This window comes from Cyprinus carpio, chromosome B8, assembly GCF_018340385.1.
Source record: "Cyprinus carpio isolate SPL01 chromosome B8, ASM1834038v1, whole genome shotgun sequence".
Classification (NCBI taxonomy): Eukaryota; Metazoa; Chordata; class Actinopteri; order Cypriniformes; family Cyprinidae; genus Cyprinus; species Cyprinus carpio.
This window is the reverse complement of record NC_056604.1, coordinates 27,360,978-27,383,844: the sequence shown is the minus strand read 5'-3', so window position 1 is coordinate 27,383,844 and position 22,867 is coordinate 27,360,978. Positions and strand designations below refer to the sequence as shown.

Below are 22,867 nucleotides of genomic sequence, written 5' to 3'. Positions count from 1 at the left end.
TCCTCCAGACTCTGGCACCGTGATTTCCGAATGACATGCAAAATTTGCTTTCATCCGGAAAAAAGTACTTTGGACCACTGAGCAACAGTCCAGTGCTGCTTCTCTGTAGCCCAGGTCAGGCGCTTCTGCCGCTGTTTCTGGTTCAAAAGCACACGCCTGTGCACGGTGGCTCTGGATGTTTCTACTCCAGACTCAGTCCACTGCTTCCGCAGGTCCCCCAAGGTCTGGAATCGGTCCTTCTCCACAATCTTCCTCAGGGTCCGGTCACCTCTTCTCGTTGTGCAGCGTTTTTTTTGCCACACTTTTTCCTTCCCACAGACTTCCCACTGAGGTCCCTTGATACAGCACTCTGGGAACAGCCTATTCGTTCAGAAATTTCTTTCTGTGTCTTACCCTCTCGCTTGAGGGTGTCAATGATGGCCTTCTGGACAGCAGTCTTACCCATGATTGCGGTTTTGAGTAATGAACCAGGCTGGGAGTTTTTAAAAAGCCTCAGGAATCTTTTGCAGATGTTTAGAGTTAATTAGTTGATTCAGATGATTAGATTAATAGCTCGTTTTAGAGAACCTTTTCATGATATGCTAATTTTTTGAGATAGGAATTTTGGGTTTTCATGAGCTGTATGCCAAAAATCATCAGTATTAAAAACAATAAAAGACCTGAAATATTTCAGTTGGTGTGCAATGAATCTAAAATATATGAAAGTTTAATTTTTATCATTACATTATGGAAAATAATGAACTTTTTCACAATATGCTAATTTTTTGAGAAGGACCTGTATTCATAACTAACGTAGACTAGACCACTTGGAAGTTGGAATAAAGAAATAAAATAAGTCCTCTGTAACATCTTAACATCTCAGCACTCTAAATAGGCATAGGCTCATTTAGCCTATAAATAGACCAACGCACCAATAAAAACGAGTATTTTTTAATAAATTAAATTAAGATAGATTTTAAATTAAGATGGGTATTTGGCAATAACGAAATTAAGATAAAGGCTCCGCCGGATTTGCTTCGCCACTATCAGCTGACATTTAATAAAAGAATAATGCCAACATTAGCGTATATACTCTGTCCACATTATGCATTTTTAAACTTAATGAATATTTAGTTATCATTTGAAAACCTTTACTCACAGAGATTTGGCTAATCCTACATGTTTTTGTGGAGGAAAATTATTGAATCCACTGTAGATGGCTTCAGCACATTCCTGCGCTCACTGATGGTGCGTCATTATTCACTCATTATTCTCATTATAAACATGGTCAAAACTTTTCCACACCTCAGACTTTGCTTTAGTTGCTGGTGCAACCAAAACGTAATCGCCAGAGGCAAGCCTCCGTTATACCTACTCAGCATCCATTTTCGCATCTTTCTCGCGCTAATCGGAACACATCACATGACCGCTCGTTTACCTCGCAAACCGGAGCGCAAGCCCGAGCCCGGCCCGAGCCCGCGTATGATGAAACAAATTAAGCCCGAACCCGACCGAACCCGTCGGGTCCCATCGGGTCCCGTCGGGTTCGGGCAAAGATCTTCAGCTCTACTATCTTTGAAGGAATAATTCCATCCTCCCTGCAAAGCCATGCCTCTTCCAAAACACATGAATGCATACAGGCAGACCAGAGGCTAACCAGCTAAATGCAACGCTGTCAGACTACCTCGTGATTTTTACATTGTTGGTGGTTCATGCTGGCTGTTGCATTTGACCAGTCTGCAGCGAGTCTGATTTTCCAGCAATCCTTGTTAAAAGTGCTACTTTAACACTTACATCCGAGCATGCATATACCTTCATAGTGATGCTACGTCCAGGGCTGTTGTCATGCATGAAGACACAGCATATGTGGGATGAGCTGTGGCAGATAGAGTTTGAATTCTCTGCCTAGAGCTACCACAATCGGCTCGATCAGTAAAACAATGGTGTTCTGCATGGGGTTATTTGGATCCAGTATTCCTGCAGAAGAGAAAACACAGTATTGCAGTGTTCCCTACAATCCAATCCAATCCAATTTTTTACTGATTTTTTTTTTTGTATTTTTAATAATAAAATACTATTTATACAAACAAAACACTCAAACTCTGTTGTACATGCTATCTTGCACAGCTACTCATTACAAACAGTATGCACATTAAATAAAATAATACAAATGAAAATAAATTAATTACCAAATTAATAGTAACAAATAATTTAATTACAGTCAATGTCAAGTTCATCGGTGGTGATGAAAAGCAACGAAAAAAATCTTGAATTGGAAGTAGTGATGATGCAAGCGGAAAGAGTGAATTAAGCACCTTCATAAAGCAGCCAATATTCTCTGCTGGTTGAGTACTAAGAGAGCCACAAAAGGACAAAGTGTCAAAGACACAAGGACCTGCCAGCAGTTTTATTTGGGTTTTGAGGTACCCATTTCAGGCTGCAGGGTAACACAAGGATTAAAACAAAAGAAATAAGTCTTTGTCTAGTCCACTCAATGGGACTAACATCCCCTGACTTTAAGCACAAAAAAGAAAAGACAAAAAAAATTTTAACAAGCATTTTTAAGGGTATCAACTAAGTGCACATTTTTGTCTTTGTGGCCTAATACTTTGTTTCAGATGAGAATCAGCAAGATGTGTGAATAAGTCTCACCCGGATCAGTGTGAAGATATCATCCATGTATGGCTGGATGTGGATCTTGACAAAGCACACAACCATACCCATCTGCTGGAAAAGAAACTAAAGAAAAAAAGAGAAGAAAATAAGAGAAAGATGCATAGAAATAGAGATGACAGGAGAGGTGAAGAAAAAAAAAAGATGTCTGTACATGAAACTTGATTTGATGTAGGTTCATTGGATTTAAAATTAAATCCAATGATCAAATAATAAATACAAATTTCAAAATGGTAGCAAAAATGATGAATCAAATGTTAAATGAAACTTTATTTACTCATTTGAGAAATAAAATTAAATGCAATGTGATATTTTATTCATCAATCCAGCGTTCAACTGATTAACTGTTTAAAACTAATCACAAATCAAATTGCTGAAACAGACAATGCAATTGTTAAATTAAATTCAAATGAGATGTCCCTGAGGCATCAATCAAACTGGTAGAATCTGCAAGGTGGGGGGCACAGGGACCAAAGTGGCTGGAGCAGGGCCCCACGGGGCACCGACACTGAGGCAGTGCAATGGATTTTCAATGTTATTCATTTTTCCCAATTAAAGAAGACCAACAATATTTCTATGTAGACTACATACTTAATTAATCCTGAATGTTCTCTATGAAGCAGAATCTAGTTTCTTATTTCATTTAGACTACTTCACAGTTGCTTCTTTATATGGAGTCTGCTGGAGCTTGACACAAAGCTAATATGATGGTTTAATAAAATTTAAAGTTTGAGAAATTTTACATTACCAATTATTTACAAACCCTAGAACTTCACATAAAACTAACAAGCTTGTAAGCTTTTGAGAAAGCTTGTGAAACCCAGCTCATAAGAGTGTGTAAACTGGACAATGCTGGTTGCACTTAATGTTTTTAATTATTTTAGATGACTGTGGTTAATTTGGGGGAATGTTAGAAGTGATAATGCACTAATTACAGGAAACAATTACTAGCTGCACAAAGCATCATGGTATGCAGTTAAATAACATGACAGTAGATACTGACTTCTGAAGCAGCAAAGCAAGTGGGTAAACGATTGATCCTCAGAAGTTATATACCACCAGCCCATGTTTGTTTGTGTGATTTGTCTATTGCAATGCCAATTTCAGCATTTGATTTATCATTTGAGAACTGATTAACAGTTTAACTGACAGGTTTATATTGAACTGATAATGAAAATGAAATATCAAACTAATTTGTTTCAAGTTTCACAAGATAAACATTTGTAGTTGTTTTGACTAAGCCTTGTATAAAATTTTGAATAGTTTCAAGATTGAAAACAAAAAGTCAGAGAAAGACTAATAAAAATGCAACTATGTTGTAAGGCACTGCTAGAAGAATTTTTGGTAGCTTGTTTTCAACAAATTAATCAAGTTGCTGCTGTTTTAGCATTTTACATAAACATCATGATACTCATGTATGCTAAATATGATGACTGGTGTTTTTAATTATCCAAGCCATAAGTGAAAATAACCTCAAGGTATGGCTTGAGATAGAAGTAGGATGTATAGATAAATATAGGTAGATATAGGAGGAGTTTTGGTCTAGATAAGACTAAGTTTAAATTGCAATCCAAGTCATCAAAATATATTATTTACATTTATTTTTGTTGCGGGTTATGCTTATCCAAATAAGGAAATGAAGCTGCATTTAAGGTTTTTTTTTTTTTTTTGATGAGCTAGAAGTATTTCATTTATAATCTGATCATTTAAGCATTTGATTTTAATTTTGTTGGGACAAAACTTCCATATTCAAATTCAGGTCAACCGATTTTAATTTAAACAGCTTTATAGCTCAAATAATTCACAAGTTTTAACAGAAGAATTACATAGTTATGAAATTATAATCTTCACATTTCTGCATATAAATCCTTCAAAACTAATTCACCTAAAAAATCACTTTCACTTAGTGCTGAAACCCTCTTGTAATTGTAAAGATTTTTATTTTTATTATTCTTCCACCCTAAAACTGATGGTACAGACCAAACTGTAAGGCCTAGAGACTTGAAACTTGGCCAGATCATAGAGATTTGGGGAGAGGTTGACAAAGTCTCACCCCAATCTGTCAAAGGGGGCACTACATCGCAAAAAAACTAAAATTTCTGACATTTTTGGCCCCAGCTCGTACACCATTTGTTGTAAACTCAAAAACTTTACATCGTTGCAATCTTTGGGTCAACATGAACAAAAGTGTATGGAGCCAGATTTTCTCTACTACGCACTTTATATCCACAAAACTGAGTTTTATCTGAAACCTACTTTTACAAACTAGTGCTAGGTTTTTCGCCCGATCTGAACCAAACCACTGCAGAAATATTCTCTGGACACTGATTATCAATAATTATCAAAAAAAAAAAAATTGAAATTTCGCTTTTTGCGCAAAACAGTACACCAAAATGTATCTATGCTAACGTTAGCCAAATGTTAATTAATGCATATAAGACAGAAAAAACATAAATGTCTATAACTAGGCAACCGTTGGTCCGATCGGCTTGAAAATTGGTATGCAGTGTCTTTGTCTGAAGGGGCACAAGTATGAGGACATTTGCGCATCACAAAAAAACAGGGCCGCAATTGGCCAAATAATTTAAGCACCTACAGGGTTAACAGAGGTCGATCGGAACGAAACTCGGTGGGCATGTTCGACTCATGGCCCTAAAGGTCTGTAAGAATTTTGAAAGAAATCAGCCACTGGGGGGCGAAATTGTGTTTTCAAGTGCATAAACGATTGTATATTGCACGATTTTTCACACATCAACACAATATGCATATCATTTGATAGATCTCCTCAAGTCAAGCATCTTTGTCTAAAGAACCATTGCTGTCAATCAAATTGTTCATTATATATTCTCAATTATGTTAAAAACCTACTTTTGCAAACTAGTCCTAGGTTTTTTGCTCAATCTTGATCAAACTACTGCAGCACAATTCTCTGGACCCTCTAGATTAGTAATTATCAAAAAAAAATATATATTTTGTCCTTCAGTTACTTTTAACGGTGTCATTTAGAGAAGGGGAGTGGCCAAATATACCCAAATGCCTATAAAACCTAAACAAAAACATTGAAAACTTTACGAAACTGTGAAAACCTGTCTGATGTCTCTTAACAAGCATACAAGGTTTAATGAATATCGGACCATAGGTGGCGCTATGACAGTAAAAAAAGTCTCCAAAAACACAACATTTCACTTATAACAGAATTAAATTGTACAAAAAAAGTTCATGTATTCATACATACACTACATCTTCATATAATAAGATAGACCTCCTCATGCTGAACAACTTTGCCTCTGGGACCAATGTTGTCAATAAAACTGTTTACTTAAAAAAGCTACTTTTGAGAACTAGTCCTATGTTTTTTGCTCAACCTCGATCAAACCACTACAGTAATATTCTCTGGACTCTCTACATCAATAACTATAAAAAAAAATTGAATTTTGTCCTTTGGTTACTTATAACCGGGTCATTTAGAAAAGGGGTTTGGCCAGATATACCCAAAAGCCTTTAAAACCTAAACAAAAACTCAAAACTTTATGAAACTTGGTGAAAACATGTGTCAGCTGACTCGTAACAAGTATGCAAAGTTTCATGGAGATTGGATCATAGCGCTATGTATAGCGTGACACTATAATAGTTAAAAGGGCTTCAAAAACAAAATTTCTATGGTAAATTGCCTCAAATTGCAAAAAAAAAAAAAAAAACTCATATATTCACACAAACACTAGATCTGCATATCTTATGACATATCTCCTCATTCTGAACAACTTTGCCTCATGGATCACTGCTGTCAATCAAACTGTTTTTTAAGTATTCAAGATTATTTCAAAAACCTACTTTTGTGAACTAGTACTAAGTTTTTAACTCAAAATTTAAAAAAATAAAATAAAACCTGCAGTACTATTCTCTAGGCATATTTGTGTGATTCACACCTGAGAAGACAAAGACCCACATAATGAGCTGCATAATGAGCCTTTCAGGCAGGTATGTGACTGAGAGGGAAGATTTACAAGAAAGAATGTGAGGACAAAATAAATGTATATATTTTTAGGTTTGTAGTTTATTTAGAATATATTTAATTATCCCACAAAATAACTTGAGGTTCACTTACGAGTGCAGTTAAACAGTTAAACAATAGCGCGCTCTGCGTGTGGGCATGGTCGCATTAGATATAATGAAGGGAGACGTGAAAGACGGACATCGCGTTGTTTTCATATGGATTACTTTACCACAGAATATTTGTTTTTGGTAGCACTTGCTTAGTTTAAAAGTAGACATGTCAAGCTTTCTATAGATATATTTCTCATGTCTCTGTGTTGAGTATTCAATGAGTTACAGTTCATTTTAATGACGCGTTTCTAAATAAAGATCACCGCAGACCAAGGCTGCAGACAGCGCACATTGTTTTCTTTATTGCACAAAGTTTTGTTGTTATTATGTGTGGATACAAATAAAAGTAGACCCTTTACAGATTCGAATGATGTATTGCTCTTATCTGTACGATCAAAACTGAAAGTGTAATTTAAGTTCTTTCCGGGGTTATCAGTAGAAAATTCCTCAAAACGCGTATCCGTGTTAATCGACTTCAGAGGGTTAATACTAAAAGAAAGCTGACAAATTCTCAAAACTGTGTAAATTGATGCATAATTACATTTTAAACAAGCATAACACTATAATAGTTATAAAGGTTAAAAACACAGTGTTGTATGAGAAATTGCAATTTATAACCACTAGATGGCAGCGAAAGACCACTAATGGGCTTTTTAAACTCTAAACCAGTACTGTACATAGGTTTACTTATGGATTCATGCTTAAACATTATAAAATCACTGTTAACATTTTAAATCTCACTGAGTCAAAGTTTACCATTTTGTTCATACAGACATATAAGTTTTTACAATTTTGCCAGATGTGTGTGTGTGTGTGTGTGTGTGTCTGTGAGCCTATTCTCCATTTTGGATGTGTTTAACTGTCAGCCATACATCCAGGTTGGCCAAGACCACCTCAAAGGCCTTAAAGTGCTTGAACCCCGGTAATCGCTGCTTGCAGCTATATTTTTTTATTTTGTACTTTTTTAAAGAAAGAACAAGTCAAACAACAGGTTTTTTTTTTTTTTTTTGTAATTTACAATATGCCAAAAATTCTGTTGACCTAGCCTAACATCGAATAAACTTGAATACTTCTACGGAAACCTGGTCAAACCTTACTGATTTATTCTCACTTAGACAATACACCTCATAAATTGAAAAAAACAGGTTAAGTGTTGCAATGCATTGGCAAAGCATCAACAAGTATTTTTGTGCACTCTGGCTTTCATCTGATTTATGTTTTAACATTCTATTTAAAATCATTTTTGAAGAAAGTACTACCTCATTTCTGTGATAGCAGCGTACCTCTCTGATGCTGGCATCACACACTCTGATGACGTTGAGAAAGGTGGGCATAACTTGAGGCAGGAACTGCACACATTTCAGTCCGAGTGATTTGAAGATGAAGGTGACAGCCTGCACAACCATGGTGTGATGGTTGGACAGCAACGGGTCACGCAGGATGCGCATCAGAGTTACTATGGCAACTGCTGGATAAAACTCGTCTAGTGGAAGACTGCCCATGTTGACCAGCATCTCACTGGTACTGTAGTCAGCTGAAACGTCAAATGTGACAGAAGTCATTATATTTTGCAGAAAGAATATTAAGCCTTTAATGTGGGTGTTTTTTTGTTTGTGTACCTTACGTTTGAAATACAACTGTGAAATTAGTAAAGTAATACACTCATACAACCATACACAAAAAGGAACAAAAGGTACACTTAATATCTTTAAAAGTGACATATCATGAAAATCTGACTTTTCCAGGTTTTAAGTGCTATAATCAGGTCCCCGGTGCATCTACCAAGCAAGGAAACATAAAAAAGATTAACCCCCAGTAACTTTGTTTAGGTAAGCCTTTTTCTGCAAGCATCTGATAAAACGAGCACATCTGATTTCGCTCCCCTAGTGATGTTGCAAAGGGATCTAATTATAATATTACCACCTCTTAATCTGCAAATTTCACCCACAGCACCATCATTTTGATTTCGCAAGCGACAACAGTGTACCAGCTCTAATGCCATGGTGAAAGTTTGAGCAAAACATGCTAACTATTCTTTCTTTGGCTACACTGACAAGCACAGAACACTATTTAGAATCCCAGCCTCAGAAGAGACAAGAGAGCAGTGGATTTATTGATTTATTTACTGTATATTGCTGCTGCCACACAGATGTATAATATAAACATGCAATTTATTTCCCATCTGTTTACCTTCACAGACATATCTGACTGTTTTTGTTACTCATGTGTTTTTAACGTAAACTTGTCTGTAAATGAGAACTTAGTTTAGTACTCACATGCTGTGACAGCTGCTTTCTGTCCATGTGCACTCAGAAAACCATATTTCAGAAGTTTAAACTAATATGGTTTAAAACGCATGATTTCAGCACAATAAACATGATAATCAGAAACAGAACAGATGTTTTTAGCAGGTCCAAGCCATAGACTGTATAAAAACATGGATGTAGTGTCCGTGACGTCATCCGTAGATTCCTGAAGAGAATCTTGGCAGCGCGTCATCACACGTCACGCCTGGATAATCGAAAATGGGCAAAAAGGCGGGAGCTAGTTGCTGAAGCCACACCCACCTAGCGCGACGGCAGTGTCAGCAGTGGCAATCCACCTGTCACTCAAGTGGCCACGCCCTTAATTATGCAGAACTTTAAGGCTTAATTTAATTTAAACGGATGATTTCTAAAAAAAAAAAAAAACACCCCCCTCACAGTTGTCATGATGGGCAAAATTAGCTATATAGACCAAAATCAATTTTTGAACCAGGCTGTAAACATGTTTTTTTTTCTGCTGTAAAGTTGGGCGTTTTAACATGGGGAGTCTATGGGTCTGACTTATATTACATATTGTAAAAGGGGCATAATATATCTCCTTTAAGGAACTAAAATGCACCCTTCAGAGGTAAATAAGGTACGAATGTGTATTTTTTGAAAGGGTACTGCCCCATGTTCCCAACACCTTTTAAAAAGTAATTTAAGGAAGCAAAAACACATGAAGATATCAGAGGAGTTAGCAAATTGCAGGATTTACTACAGTAGGCCTACACTTTGTGACACCGCCTGCTACTGACCGCTTCCTACAGTCATAAAACTCTACCACACATACCTCAGTCAAAAACAAACTATATCTGTGTGTGAGTGTGTATATCTGAATGACGTAATGCAGTCATCTGTTACCCATACACAGCAGGCCGTGCCCTAAAATATATGTGCCTTTAAATGTGGGGTTAACAGGCGATCTGGAATTGTTTGCCTGAACTTAAGGGTTTCAAGTCCTTTCATCTGGTTTACAGTGGCAGACAGCGGGGTGTCTAAGGACCTGTTTCCACCTGGTATTCATATGAATTGTCGGAGATCTGATCACAAGTGGTCAGCCAAGACACGTTGCTGTTTCTACCTGTTGTTAACATGTGTCTCCTGTGACCACTCACTCATTCGCTTTAGAGAGCGTGCATCAAAGACGGAAATGAATGCAACAGACAGACTCTTTAAAAAACTATTAAAAATACACTGTGCATTAAAAACAAGACACAGAGTGCTGAACTCCCGTCAAGCCAGCTGCAAAGAAAACTCCACACTTATTAGGACTATTATGGTAATCTACAGAACCATATGCTTCTCACGATGTTTTGTTAGCTTAAAATATGCAGTCTTCCCTCGATCTGGGCAGAATATAATACAAAATAAATAAATAAATATTCTGACAGTCTTTCCAGTACTAGTCAGTCGAGTCAGTATATGAAAAGACTGTGATAGACTAAATTCAAAAGAAATGGTAACATTTCCAAGATGATTTGCAGTAATCTACCTGTAAAGCTACCTTAAAAACTGCAAATGTACCTTGAACAAAAGCTGTTTTAAGGCAGAAGGTGGTCATACAGAATATTTAAGTTAATAGAAGTAAAAACATTATTTTTCAAAACATCTTTACATCATTTTTACACAAGTGGTTAAATGTTTCACAGTACTGTAGCTTCGCAAATAGATTTCTCCAATCATTTTAGAAAGGCTGCCAAAGTTCTTATGGATTCAGTCTGTCTCAGTTTTCATCTGTCCTCACATGAGTCTCATATAATGCCTTTGTATTAAAGAAATAAAATACCAGTAATAAAATTCTTCTAAGAAAGTTACTGACCAAAATGATTCAAGATCCTGACAGCTACGTACACACTTTTTTTCTGTTCACCATTAACATCACTCACAGAGCTCACCTTCATCTCATAAAACTTCCCATTGCTCTACTATTGCAATAAGAGGGCCCGCAGGCAGTTCTCTGCCTGTAAGGAGAGTTTTCTCAAAGTGGGAGTAAAGAAAAAGTGCAGACCCAGACAGAGTTGCCCCAGACGGTAACCTGTACTTTATCCCTAATGCATCACTCGGGAGATATCCACACTTCCTGCAGCACGCTTCTTTATGAGGCCCTGCTGTTAAAACTATTAATTCTCTCTGCTGCATAACAGTAGATGAAGGTATGAGCTGGTGGACTCTGATAATAGACCAGAGGTAAAGACATAAGAAGCTTTAATGACCTTCCCAATCTTCTATCTTTGCTCATGAAACTACAGAATATTTTTAAGGCAGACATAAATGTCAAGACAGTCAAAAGTAAATAGATGTGTTCGACTGTGGTGCTGCGTGGACTGATTGGCATCTGATTTGAAGCAGTGTATGCTGTTAAATATTTTGTCCGACTTGAGACAGCGGTGACGTCACAGTGACATATGCCTCTAAGTACTGCTAAAAACAATTTGAGAGCTGCTCATTCTGTGCAACTTCTCCAGAGTGGCCACATAAGCTCAGATGATGATGTTTGTTTCACAATTGGCCAGATTCACATTTCATTCACTTTTAGTGTTTATTCTGACACCTTCAGTTTTGCTAATGCTCTTAAATCTGTTAATTAATTTATCAGTAAAAACTTTTTTATGTAATCTCAATGTTATATTGTCATGCTTTTCAAAATAAAACATACAAATACAGACCCCACTTTGTTATTTAAATCGTACTTATTTATTTTGAGCTTCATTCGTGTATATACAGGGGCTGCATTACAGGTTGTGATTCAGTGGAGCAGTTGGTCCAAATAAACAGGATACTGATCCATCTTTCAACAACAATTTTGTGAATCTTGCGTTGAACTCCCCGAGATCGAGAAGCAGTTGTACATATAGGTGCACATTATGCAAATGTGTTACCCCGTGACGTGTAGCCGTCACAGAAGTGGGATTCGAATTACTAATGACTCATCTACAGAGTCGATTCTTTATTTTGGGAGGCAATAAATTGAAGCGTCAGCCCAAGTTCTACTAGGAAGACTTAGGAAGACCTTTATAAGTATCATTTTTGTTTTATGCACTTGTGGCGCTTGTGCATAAATTTTATTCTCTGCAAGGTTATTTACTCAAACATTTAAGATAAAGCGCTTGGTGTTGCATGATTGTTTATTTAGCAGACTAGCACTGCATGATCATGATATTCATCAAACCAATATATTCAATGTTTGGAACAACTCTTTTGTAATGAGGCATTTTGAGGCTCGTTATTAAAAGCTTATCTTTTTAGCCTACTGATAAAGATCGTTGCTCACATTATTCCTTTCTGAAAAATATGTTATGTCTAGCACACCGTAAAGTATTTTTTGTCTTAATCATATGCTTTTGTCTTTGTTTATTCAGTCATTGTTTCATTTGCGTCTATCTACAATAATTCCTGAATGCCTTGTACTGGAATGGGGTAAGTATTACAACTTAAGTCTCCTGTTGCATAGATCATTTCTGCAAAGAGGTCCTCGCTGTCTATTTCTGCATGAGCGTCCTCTGAATAAGAGCATGAACGTAAACGGACACCTTTTCTTGTATCCTCAAACACTAAAGTGTTCCCAATACACAATATATTGACTAACTAAGCATTTTATCATACTTTCGTCCAATCCGTATTCTTTTACTATTCTCAGGACATATTTAAGGCGATTAACTCTAGCTTAGCTATGTGGCATTACTTTGCTCTGATAAATAACTAGCTGGCGCTCTTTCTGTATGGTGAGAATTAAAGTATTCCATCTTGGAGCTTGCACTCATTAAGGCCTTTCTATAGTCTGATGTTTTTATGTACTTCCTATCTATAGATGACTTCCTCTCCGGATTTCCTCCTAAAACTTCGTCAAAGTTTGGACCTGGAGGTTATAATTACTACTATTCTGTTAATTTAGTTTGTGCTCTGTGACTTTAATGTCCTGGACAGTGTATGCTCACTCATCACATAACATCTGCTATAAAGTTATACAAAAATCTTTGTGTAAGGGCTTTCTTTATGCTTTTACAGGATTCAATAGCTACTGAAGTTTAATTGGCTATTAAGGCATCATTGTTAAATGTAATGCATTCTTATCCTTCTGCAAGGGTTCACTCGTCGGGTTCCCATGGTTAAATGTAGTCTATCAAGCTTTGTGGGAATTCCATGGCTGCAGATGCAGAGAACCATGGCTCTCACCTCATCTTTACACAGGTCACTCTCTGGACTGGCGCAATTATGAATGCAGGCTCTATCAAGCTGATGTATATGGTCATCTTCCATTTGAATTCTAGGTAAGATTTGGCTCATCTTTAAAGTCCACGTGAACCGGAAGTCGCTGCTGACTTTATTTCAGTGTTGTGACGTATTTCCAGCTGAAACAGAATATTGAATAGAGGGCATGGTTTTTGTTTGCGCTCCTGGTCTCTGTCTTTCACTCATCGCAAACTAATGGCTGGAGGGGTGTGTTTAAGGATATTCTGCCCATGCAGTCAAACTGACGTCATTAGAAAAGGAATGCCATTCCAGAGCGGAAGTAAATGTTCAGATTTTGATTAAGGATTACAAAGACGATTATTTTTCTTTTTCAGCGGATTAACTTGCACAGATTGTTTACATCAATACTAGCCATGTGCGATAGTAAAGTCAATTTTAATTTCACGCGAACTTTAAGTTATAATCAAGGCTTGTTTGGTCTTACCTGGCTGTTGCTGCCTTCACATTACACGGACTGTCATCAGGTATGTTTGTCCATTACTGTTTATGAAGTTTGGCCTATCATGGCCTTCACGTCACAGCCTATCGGGGACTTCGCTTAACATTGAGTATCTATTTTTATGGTCATGCTGATCTGGCTCATTTTCTATTTTTTTGGGGGGGAAAGGTTTCCTCTGCAGGTTCCGGCAGTTATATGGAGTTTTATCAAGCGTGCGCAGAAGTCTAGCCTAAAGAATTGTGTATCTGTGTATATGCTCTAAAGTCGCTGCTAGAACCCTAATTCTAACTCTATCAATTAACCTAAACTAATGACCTTTCTTACTCAGTGCGGTGGTTTAGAATTCCTGTAAACTCCAATCAAGCTGCTATGTACATGATCGTCTTCATCGGTTGTCCGTCAAGATCAGACTCTAAACTATTTCACGTAATGCTCAAGGTACAGTATAATACTCTTAGCAAACTACTGGTGGTGATTACTTCTCACATGCTCCCCATGTACAGTTTATCATGGTTTTTCACATACAATGGCCTATCATGGTCATCTACACACAAGGCTTTCACATCACATAGTTTATAGAAATGTACGTTGCCTATCAATGTATTTGCAGCCCTTCAGGCCTTCACTTGACATGGCCTATCGAGGCTCCACATTACTCGCCCTATAGCGGCCTTTGCTCAATTTGGCCTATTGTGACCTTCAGGTAAGTGACTATTATTGTCCTTTACAAAATTGGCCTGTGATGGCTTTTCTCATGAACTACGCTGTCTTTGCATGATGTGGCCTGTCATTAGATGGCTCATACAGTCTGTCTTTATAAATATGTTAAATGGTTTAAAGTAATGTGGCAAATACTGGTGTCATTCACACCTATTCATTACATCTGGGAAGTCGTGGCCTAATGGTTAGTCATTCGAAGGGTTGTGATTCGAGTCTCGGGCCGGCCAGGAATTATGTATGCACAGTTTCTCTCCAGTCACTTCCAGACTTCAAAAAAAAAACCCCAACTGCTCCCCGGGCGCCGCAGCATAAAATGGCTGCCCACTGCTCCGGGTTAAAGTAAATGTGTGTGCACTTCGGATGGGTTAAATGCAGAGCAAATAGTGGTGGTCACCATACTTGGCTGAATGTCACGTCACTTTTTTTCACTTTCATCTACTCTTTCACCGCCTCTCGCAGGCTACCGTCATGGCCTTAGCAGCTATACTCTCTACGGCCTCTTGTAGCCGTTCTCTCACAGCCTATCTCTCTGCAGCTGGTTCAGCTCCATGTAGTCACCTTTAGAAGCTGCGGTCTGTCACTGCTTCCATACACCAGCCACTACTGCTGCTGAACTTGGAGTTCAAACATCAGATATCAAGCTACTGGGAAGATGGTCATCCTTCGCATTTGAATCCCACATTAGACCTGAACCACTAAACATTTCAAGGAATATCAAGTTGTCCTCAAGGTAATCTATATGCAATTAATGGTGGTGGTACAAAACCTCTTAATATTACTCTCAACAACCTCTATGATTTACTGTGGCTTAACTTGGCCTTTCTTTCTGTGGCCTGTCTTTCGTGGCCTTCGCCACTGTAACCCATCTCGTGGTGTTTTCCACCGTGGTCTAATTACTTGGCCTTCCTCTTTGTGCATACTGAGGCATTTCATTCTACGGCCTCTTGGCTTTCTCACTATGGCCCATTTGGGCATCTCCATTTGTGGCCTAGCTAGGCCTTTTCTCTGCGGTCTTCGCGGCTTTTCTTTATGGCCTATCGGGTCCGTTCCCATTGTGGCCTGCCGGGGCCGTTCCCACTGAGGCCCGCCGGGGGCTTTTCTGTGGCCTAGTCTCAGCCTTAGACGTCAAGCCCATGGTCCGTTGGCTAAACATCTGATGCATATGGGACATAAAAGTGGAAAAACTTCAGGAGTGTTGAAGTCGACATCGGATAGGTTAAATTCTACAGGAGTTCTGCGAGACGCGTGTCACGTTTTTTAATGTTCCGCTGGAAACAAAGATTACCGTGGTGCCAAACCCCCCTACAAATGAAGAAGGTCCCCATGTTTAAAACTGTGAGTGCTTATCAGGATCAGCTAAACGCTGGATTTTTAAAAGTATGTGAAATTAAAGTTCACGGCATAGAATCTTTAATGTCAAAAAGTTTTACACACCAGTATGTTATTGTGGTGACATTTCCACGCCTCGAAACGTGACTATGAACAAAACGAACCGTAACTGGTTGTTTGACATGTCGGTCAAACGTCCTCATGGGCGGGGCTTGGCCAATGAATTCCAAACCTACAGTCTGAAGGTCTGGCTACACAAGACTAATCGTGGCTAACTCTCAGTATGGCCTATCTGGCCTCTATCACTGTCTGGCCTACCGTGGCCTCTATCCAGCCTATCGTGGCTCTATCCAGCCTATCATGGCTCTATCCAGCCTATCGTGGTCTCTATCAATATCCAGCCTTTCTTGGCCTCTATCACTGTCTGGCCTATCGTGCCCTCTATCCAGCCTATCGTGGCTCTATCTGGCCTATCGTGGTCTCTATCAATATCCAGCCTTTCTTGGCCTCTATGACTACCTGGCCTATGGTGGCCTCTATCACTGTCTGGCATTCTTAAATGCTTTAATAATCACTTTAATTATGACTGATTAAAACTTATTGTTTCTTAAGTCCATATGTTCTAGGATCTTGTAAGAAGTACTTCATCTGGTGGGTATCTAATTTTCTTCTTTCTTTTGGGGTATGCGCCACCCTGCCTTAGTCTTCAGCAGGGATGGGGCCTACGCCAAAATAATTTTGTTCTTTTTGTATTGGTTTTGTAAATAAATACTTTTGCATTTCGTCTTCACCTCCTGAGTCTTTCTGGTAGAACTTTATTTATCGTGCACTTTCAGCTTTACAACTTTGCAGATCGTTTACATTCACATACAGCTACATTACACACTGCATGAAAGGCAGTGGTGGAGGTAACGAATTACAACTACTCACGTTACTGTAATTAAGTAGTTTTTTTGGGTACTTGTACTTTTTACTTTTAAAACTTGTACTATATTTTTAAAGCTATACTTTTACTTGTACTTAAGTACAAATTAAGCAAAATAATCTACTTCGTTATTTTTAAATCATAGTTCGTTACAGAGTACGCCCACAATTTGAATTAATATTCAAACCTTTGACTGCACTTCAGTAGCAAATAAAGATATCGTAAAGGGACCAATAACAGCCCTGATATCTGAACTGGGAAAAGCCGCTGCTGTGGCAGGTGAAGAGCTGATCAGACAGTGAGGGAGCTCAGCATAATTTATGGACTCAAAGCTTGGAGAAACAAACTACATGGTAGTGTTTTCATAAATATCTCTATTTTGATACGATACTGTAATATCTGACATGGGAGCCAGAGCGCCTGACATCTTAGCAAATTTAAAAGAGCTGGCTAATGCTAAACGTAAATACAGTAAGATTGTTATTCACGCCGGCGCTAATGATGTTCGACATCGCCAGTCGGAGATCACTAAAAATAACATTAAAGAGGTGTGTGAATTTGAAAGCATGATGTCAGACACTGTAATATGCTCTGGTCCCCTCCCTGCTTACCGTGGTGATGAGATGCATAGCAGATTGTCATCACTCAATGGCTGGATGTCTAAGTGGTGCCCGCAGAATAACATAGGTTTCATAGACAATTGGACAAGCTTTTGGGGCAGACCTGACCTGTTGAAAAGAGATGGTCTTCATCCCTCCTGGTGTGGTGCCGCTCTTCTCTCTAGAAATATGGCACATAGTCTTAGAGTTTGTACTTGACTAACTGGGGCCCAGGTCAGGAAGCATACAGACTGGCTAAACCGATCGTCTGCTAGCCGCCTCACGTCACAGAAGTCAGTTAATTCTCAGCACATAGAGACTCTTTCACCTAGATATCACACTATAGAGACTGTGTCTGTTCCCCAGGCTAGAAAATACAAAAAACGTCCAAACCAATTTAAGAGCAACAATTTAATTGAGGTTCAACAAATAAAAAACAGATGCAATACGGATAAACAAATGATAAAGCTTGGCTTATTGAATATCAGGTCCATTTCTACGAAAGCACTTTTTGTAAATAATATGATCACTGATCATAATCTAGATGCACTCTGTTTGACAGAAACCTGGCTAAAACCTGATGATTACATTATTTTAAATGAGTCTACACCCCACTATCACTATTACAAACATGAGCCATGTCCAAAAGGTAAAGTGGGAGTTGTTGCTTCAATTTATAAGAATGTTTTCTGGATTTCTCAGAGGGCAGGCTTCAAGTATAACTTGTTTGAAGTATTGGTGCTTCATATAACATTATCCAGAGAAACAAATGTTAATGATAAATCCCCTGTGATGTTAGTACTGGCTACTGTATACAGGCCACCAGGGCACCATACAGACCTTATTAAAGAGTTTGCTGATTTTACATCCGAGGCTGCAGATAAAGTTTTAATTGTTGGTGATTTTAATATCCATGTTGATAATGAAAAAGATGCATTGGGATCAGCATTTATAGACATTCTGAACTCTATTGGGGTTAGACAACACATCTCGGGACCTACTCATTGTCGAAATCATACTCTAGATTTAATATAGTATGGAATGGATGTTGATGATATTGAAATTATGCAGCCAAGCGATGATATCTCAGATCATTATTTAGTTTTGTGCAAACTTCATATAGCTAAAACTGTAAATTCTACTTCTTGTTACAAGTATGGTAGAACCATCACTTCTACCACAAAAGACTGCTTTTTAAGTAATCTTCCTGATGTATCCCAATTCCTTAGCATATCCAAAACCTCAGAACAACTTGATGATGTAACAGAAACTATGGACTCTCTTTTCTAGCATTTTAAATACAGTTGCTCTTTTATGCTTAAGGAAGGTTAAGGAAAACAGTCTGACACCATAGTATAATGAGCACACTCGCACCCTAAAGAGAGCAGCCTGGAAAATGGAGCGCAGCTGGAGGAAAACAAAATTAGAGGTATTTCGTATTGCTTGGAGGGAAAGTAACCTATCCTACAGAAAAGCATTAAAAACTGCTAAATCTGATTACTTTTTCGTCTCTTTTAGAAGAAAACAAACATAACCCCAGGTATTTATTCAATACAGTGGCTAAATTAACGAAAAATAAAGCATCAACAAGTGTTGACATTTCTCAACATCACAGCAGTAATGACTTTATGAACTACTTTAATTCTAAAGTCGATAGTATTAGAGATAAAATTGTAACCATGCAGCCATCAGCTACAGTATCGCATCAGACTATAGATCCCCTGAGGAACAGTTCCACTCATTCTGTACTATATGAGAGGAAGAATTGTATAAACTTGTTAAATCATCTAAACCAACAACATGTATGTTAGACCCTATTCCATCTAAGCTCCTAAAAGTGGTGCTTCCAGGAGTCATAGATCCTCTTCTGACTATTATGAATTTCTCATTGTTATTAGGGTATGTCCCCAAAACCTTCAAACTGGCTGTTATTAAGCCTCTCATCAAAAAACCACAACTTGACCCCAAAGAACTAGTTAATTATAGACCGATCTCGAATCTCCCTTTTCTGTCCAAGATACTAGAAAAGGTAGTATCCTCAAGTTACAAATGACCTGCTCTTATCATCTGATCGTGGTTGTATCTCTCTATTAGTGCTATTGGATCTTAGTGCTATACACTATTGACCACACCATTCTTTTGCATAGACTAGAACACTTTGTTGGCATTAATGGAAGTGCATTAGCATGGTTGAAATCGTACTTATATGACCGCCATCAATTCGTAGCAGTGAATGAAGAGGTATCATGTCGATCACAAGTGCAGTATGGAGTACCTCAAGGCTCAGTACTAGGGCCGTTACTCTTCACGCTTTACATGTTACCCTTGGGAAATATCATCAGGAAACATGGTGTTAGCTTTCACTGTTATGCTGATAATACTCAGCTCTGTATTTCTTCGCGGCCCTGCGAAACATACCAATTTGAAAAACTAACGGAATGCATAGTCGATATAATAAACTGGATGACGAGTAATTTCTTACTGCTAAATTCTGAAAAAACAGAGGTGTTAATTATAGGACCTAAAACTCTGCATGTAATAACCTAGAACGCTGTTTAAGACTTGATGGCTGCTCTGTCAATTCTTCGTCTTCAGTTAGGAACCTAGGTGTGCTATTTGATAGCAACCTTTCCTTAAGGGCCGTACACACCGGGACGAATATCGGCGCGCGTTATTCGCCAGCGTTTTTCAACGCGTTTTTGTGTTCACACCCAAGCGATTTTCGCTGACGATGAGCCGAGTGAACATGCAAATTCATTCCCTGACATTAGATGGTGCTTAATGTAAAACAGAAATACTAGAAATACTAGTTCTCTTTTATCAAGATTTTTGTAATCGCTGTCGCGTTTGTCATATAGTTCTTTGTGTTTCGACACCAACGAGACCAGCAACTCTACATTCATCTTGCCTTGCATCTTCTTCGTCTTATTTTTTCCAGGCAGTGTAGACGCTACTTGGCGTATATCTTCTTCGCCGTTACGTATGTGCGCTCAGCAAGACAGTTTTGTGTTTGATTGTGTTTTACTGTAACTTCAGAAGCTCCAGCTCTTCTCACGTATAGTTTTTGACGCGGTGCGTCAACCAAAAAAACGAACCCGAGGCGTTTTTTAAAAAATGACGCTTGGCGTTTTTCGCGTCGGTGTGCACATCACATTGGCGCCCTAGTCACGAGGCGTTAAACGTCGGCGAATATCGCGCGCGAAATTCGTCCCGGTGTGAACAGGCCTTTAGAAAGCCACGTTTCTAGCATTTGTAAAACTGCATTTATCCATCTCAAAAATATATCTAAATTATGGCCTATGCTCTCAATGTCAAATGCAGAAATGTTAACCCTCTGAAGTCGATTAACGCGTATACGCGTTTTGGGGTATTTTCTCCTGATAACCCCGAAAAGAACTTAAATTACTTTCAGTTTTGATCGTACAGCCAATACATCAATCTAATCTGTAAAGGGTCTACTTTTTTTGTATACACACATAATAACAACAAAACTTTGTGCACTTATAAAATAAAGATAACAAACAAGGAGTGCTGTCTGCAGCCTTTGTCTGCGCTGATCTTCAGTTACAAATGAACTGAAGATCATTAAATCATTAAAATGAACTGTAACTCAGTGAACACTCAACGAAGAGACATGAGAGAGATATCTATAGAAAGCCTGACATGTCTACTTTTAAACTAAACAAGTGCTGCCGAAAACAAATATTCTGTGATAAAGCCATATGAAAACACGCGATGTTCCGTTTTTCACGTCTCCTTCATTATCTTCTAATGCGACCACGCCCCCGCGCCGAGCACGCTTTTGAGATTCAAATATTTCACTGAAGCGCGCGGCTTTTGAATACGCCCACACAACAGAAGACAACGCAGGGGGATTGTTCTTCAAGTTTTTTTTATTTTACTGTTTGCTTCGCGATGAGAGGAATAAGACATAATTCTCCCCAAAAAGATTGATGTGGTTGAGGATTTGAGATTTGGATTTCCTCAGAAAAAAAAAAGAATGAAGCACTTTATTCAGCAGAGATCATAAACATGAGTAAGTCTCTTTTTATTTATCTATATACTTGTACTAGTTTTCACATAACGTGTAAACATTTTACTAGTTAGACTTTTTCCAAACTATAATTCCTGACTAAATGTATAATCAAGTGAAATATTATGACGTTTCAATAACAATATACACTACTATACCATTCAAAAGCTTGATGTAAATAATATAAATGTAACAATAAATGTAACTGTAACAAATGTAACAATCATTGCTGTTCTTTCAATTTATCCCCCCTAAAAAACCTGAAAAAAATATATACTCAGCTCTTTTCAACATTAATAATAATAATAATAATAATAATAAGAATAAGCAAGATAATAATAAATAAATGTTTTTTTTTTTTGTAGAAATAAGATTGTTAAAAGGATTTCTGAAGGATTGTGTGACTGGAGTAATGATAAAAATTCAGTTTGAAAGTCAGCTTTGATTGTTCCTAATAAACTGTTTAACTGCACTCACAAGTGAATATTAAATTTATGTTGTTGGATAATTAAATATATTCTAAATAAACTACAAACATAAAATTATATACATTTATTTTGTCCTCACATTCTTTTCTTGTAACTCATCCCTCTCAGTGACACAGCTGACTGAATGGCTCATTATGCAGCTCATTATGCAGGCCTTTTGTCTTCTCAGGTGTGAATTCATGATGTTGACGCCTACTCGCATATGACTTTTACCAACAAAAAAGTGTCTTAGAAAATTTAAATCAATATATTGTTTTCTGTAAGTGAAAACAAGATGATTTTCACATCATTTAGAAAAAAAAAATCTAGGCTACAAGCTCCTGTTCTCAAAAGTCCCGGGAACCAATTTTCTGTATGTGTTTTATTGCCTTATTCAAGTGATTTAACATTTTTAGTATAACCACGCATAACATTTTTTTTTTCTCAAAAACACAATCATGTACATACATGCTGCTCACATATTATTATAGCACAGTTTGTGCTGATTACAGTGAGATTCGACTTTTAGCCATTAGATATTTATAAGATACTGAAAAAAGCACAAATGTCAGGGCATGACAAAACTTCTCCAGGCCCCAAAAATACCCTTAGACTCCAGAGGGTTAATCCATGCGTTTATGACCTCAAGATTAGATTACTGTAATGCTTTATTGGGTGGTTGTTCTGCACGCTTAGTAAACAAACTCCAGTTAGTCCAAAATGCAGCAGCTAGAGTTCTTACTAGAACCAGGAAGTATGATCATATTAGACCGGTTCTGTCAACACTGCACTGGCTCCCTATCAAACATCGTATAGATTTTAAAATATTGCTTATTACTTATAAAGCCCTGATTGGTTTAGCACCTCAGTATTTGAACGAGCTCTTGTTACATTATAGTCCTCCACGTCCGCTCCGTTCTCAAAACTCTGCCAATTTGATAATACCTAATATCAAAGTCAACTGCGGGCGGCAGATCCTTTTCCTATTTAGCGCCCAAACTCTGTAATAACCTACCTAACATTGTTCGGGAGGCAGACACAC

The 22,867-nt window shown here is 37.9% G+C and overlaps 2 protein-coding genes across 4 annotated transcripts in view; both read right to left on the bottom strand.

Moving 5' to 3' along the window:
- Positions 1 to 1,825, bottom strand: part of LOC109078812 (serine/threonine-protein kinase mTOR-like) — a 94,837-nt gene extending 93,012 nt beyond the window's left edge. For 2 of the 3 annotated variants that reach the window (XR_006155482.1, XM_042730363.1), the window contains exon 1: positions 1,792 to 1,825. Coding sequence is in view for 1 of the 3 variants with exons in the window: in XM_042730362.1 (XP_042586296.1) it covers positions 1,792 to 1,797 (6 nt within the window). In the remaining 2 variants the exon portion in view is untranslated. The remainder of the gene's footprint in view (positions 1 to 1,791) is intronic. The other variant, XM_042730362.1, reaches the window with a different exon arrangement.
- A 436-nt stretch (positions 1,826 to 2,261) lies between these two features.
- The window catches only part of LOC109046364 (serine/threonine-protein kinase mTOR-like), a 44,224-nt gene continuing 23,618 nt past the window's right edge, over positions 2,262 to 22,867 (bottom strand). Inside the window, exons 11-12 of the mRNA XM_042730359.1 lie at positions 2,632 to 2,718; positions 2,262 to 2,416 (exon numbers count right to left, since the gene is read on the bottom strand). Of these exons, the coding sequence (XP_042586293.1) occupies positions 2,387 to 2,416; positions 2,632 to 2,718 (117 nt within the window). The 3' untranslated portion in view covers positions 2,262 to 2,386. The remainder of the gene's footprint in view (positions 2,417 to 2,631; positions 2,719 to 22,867) is intronic.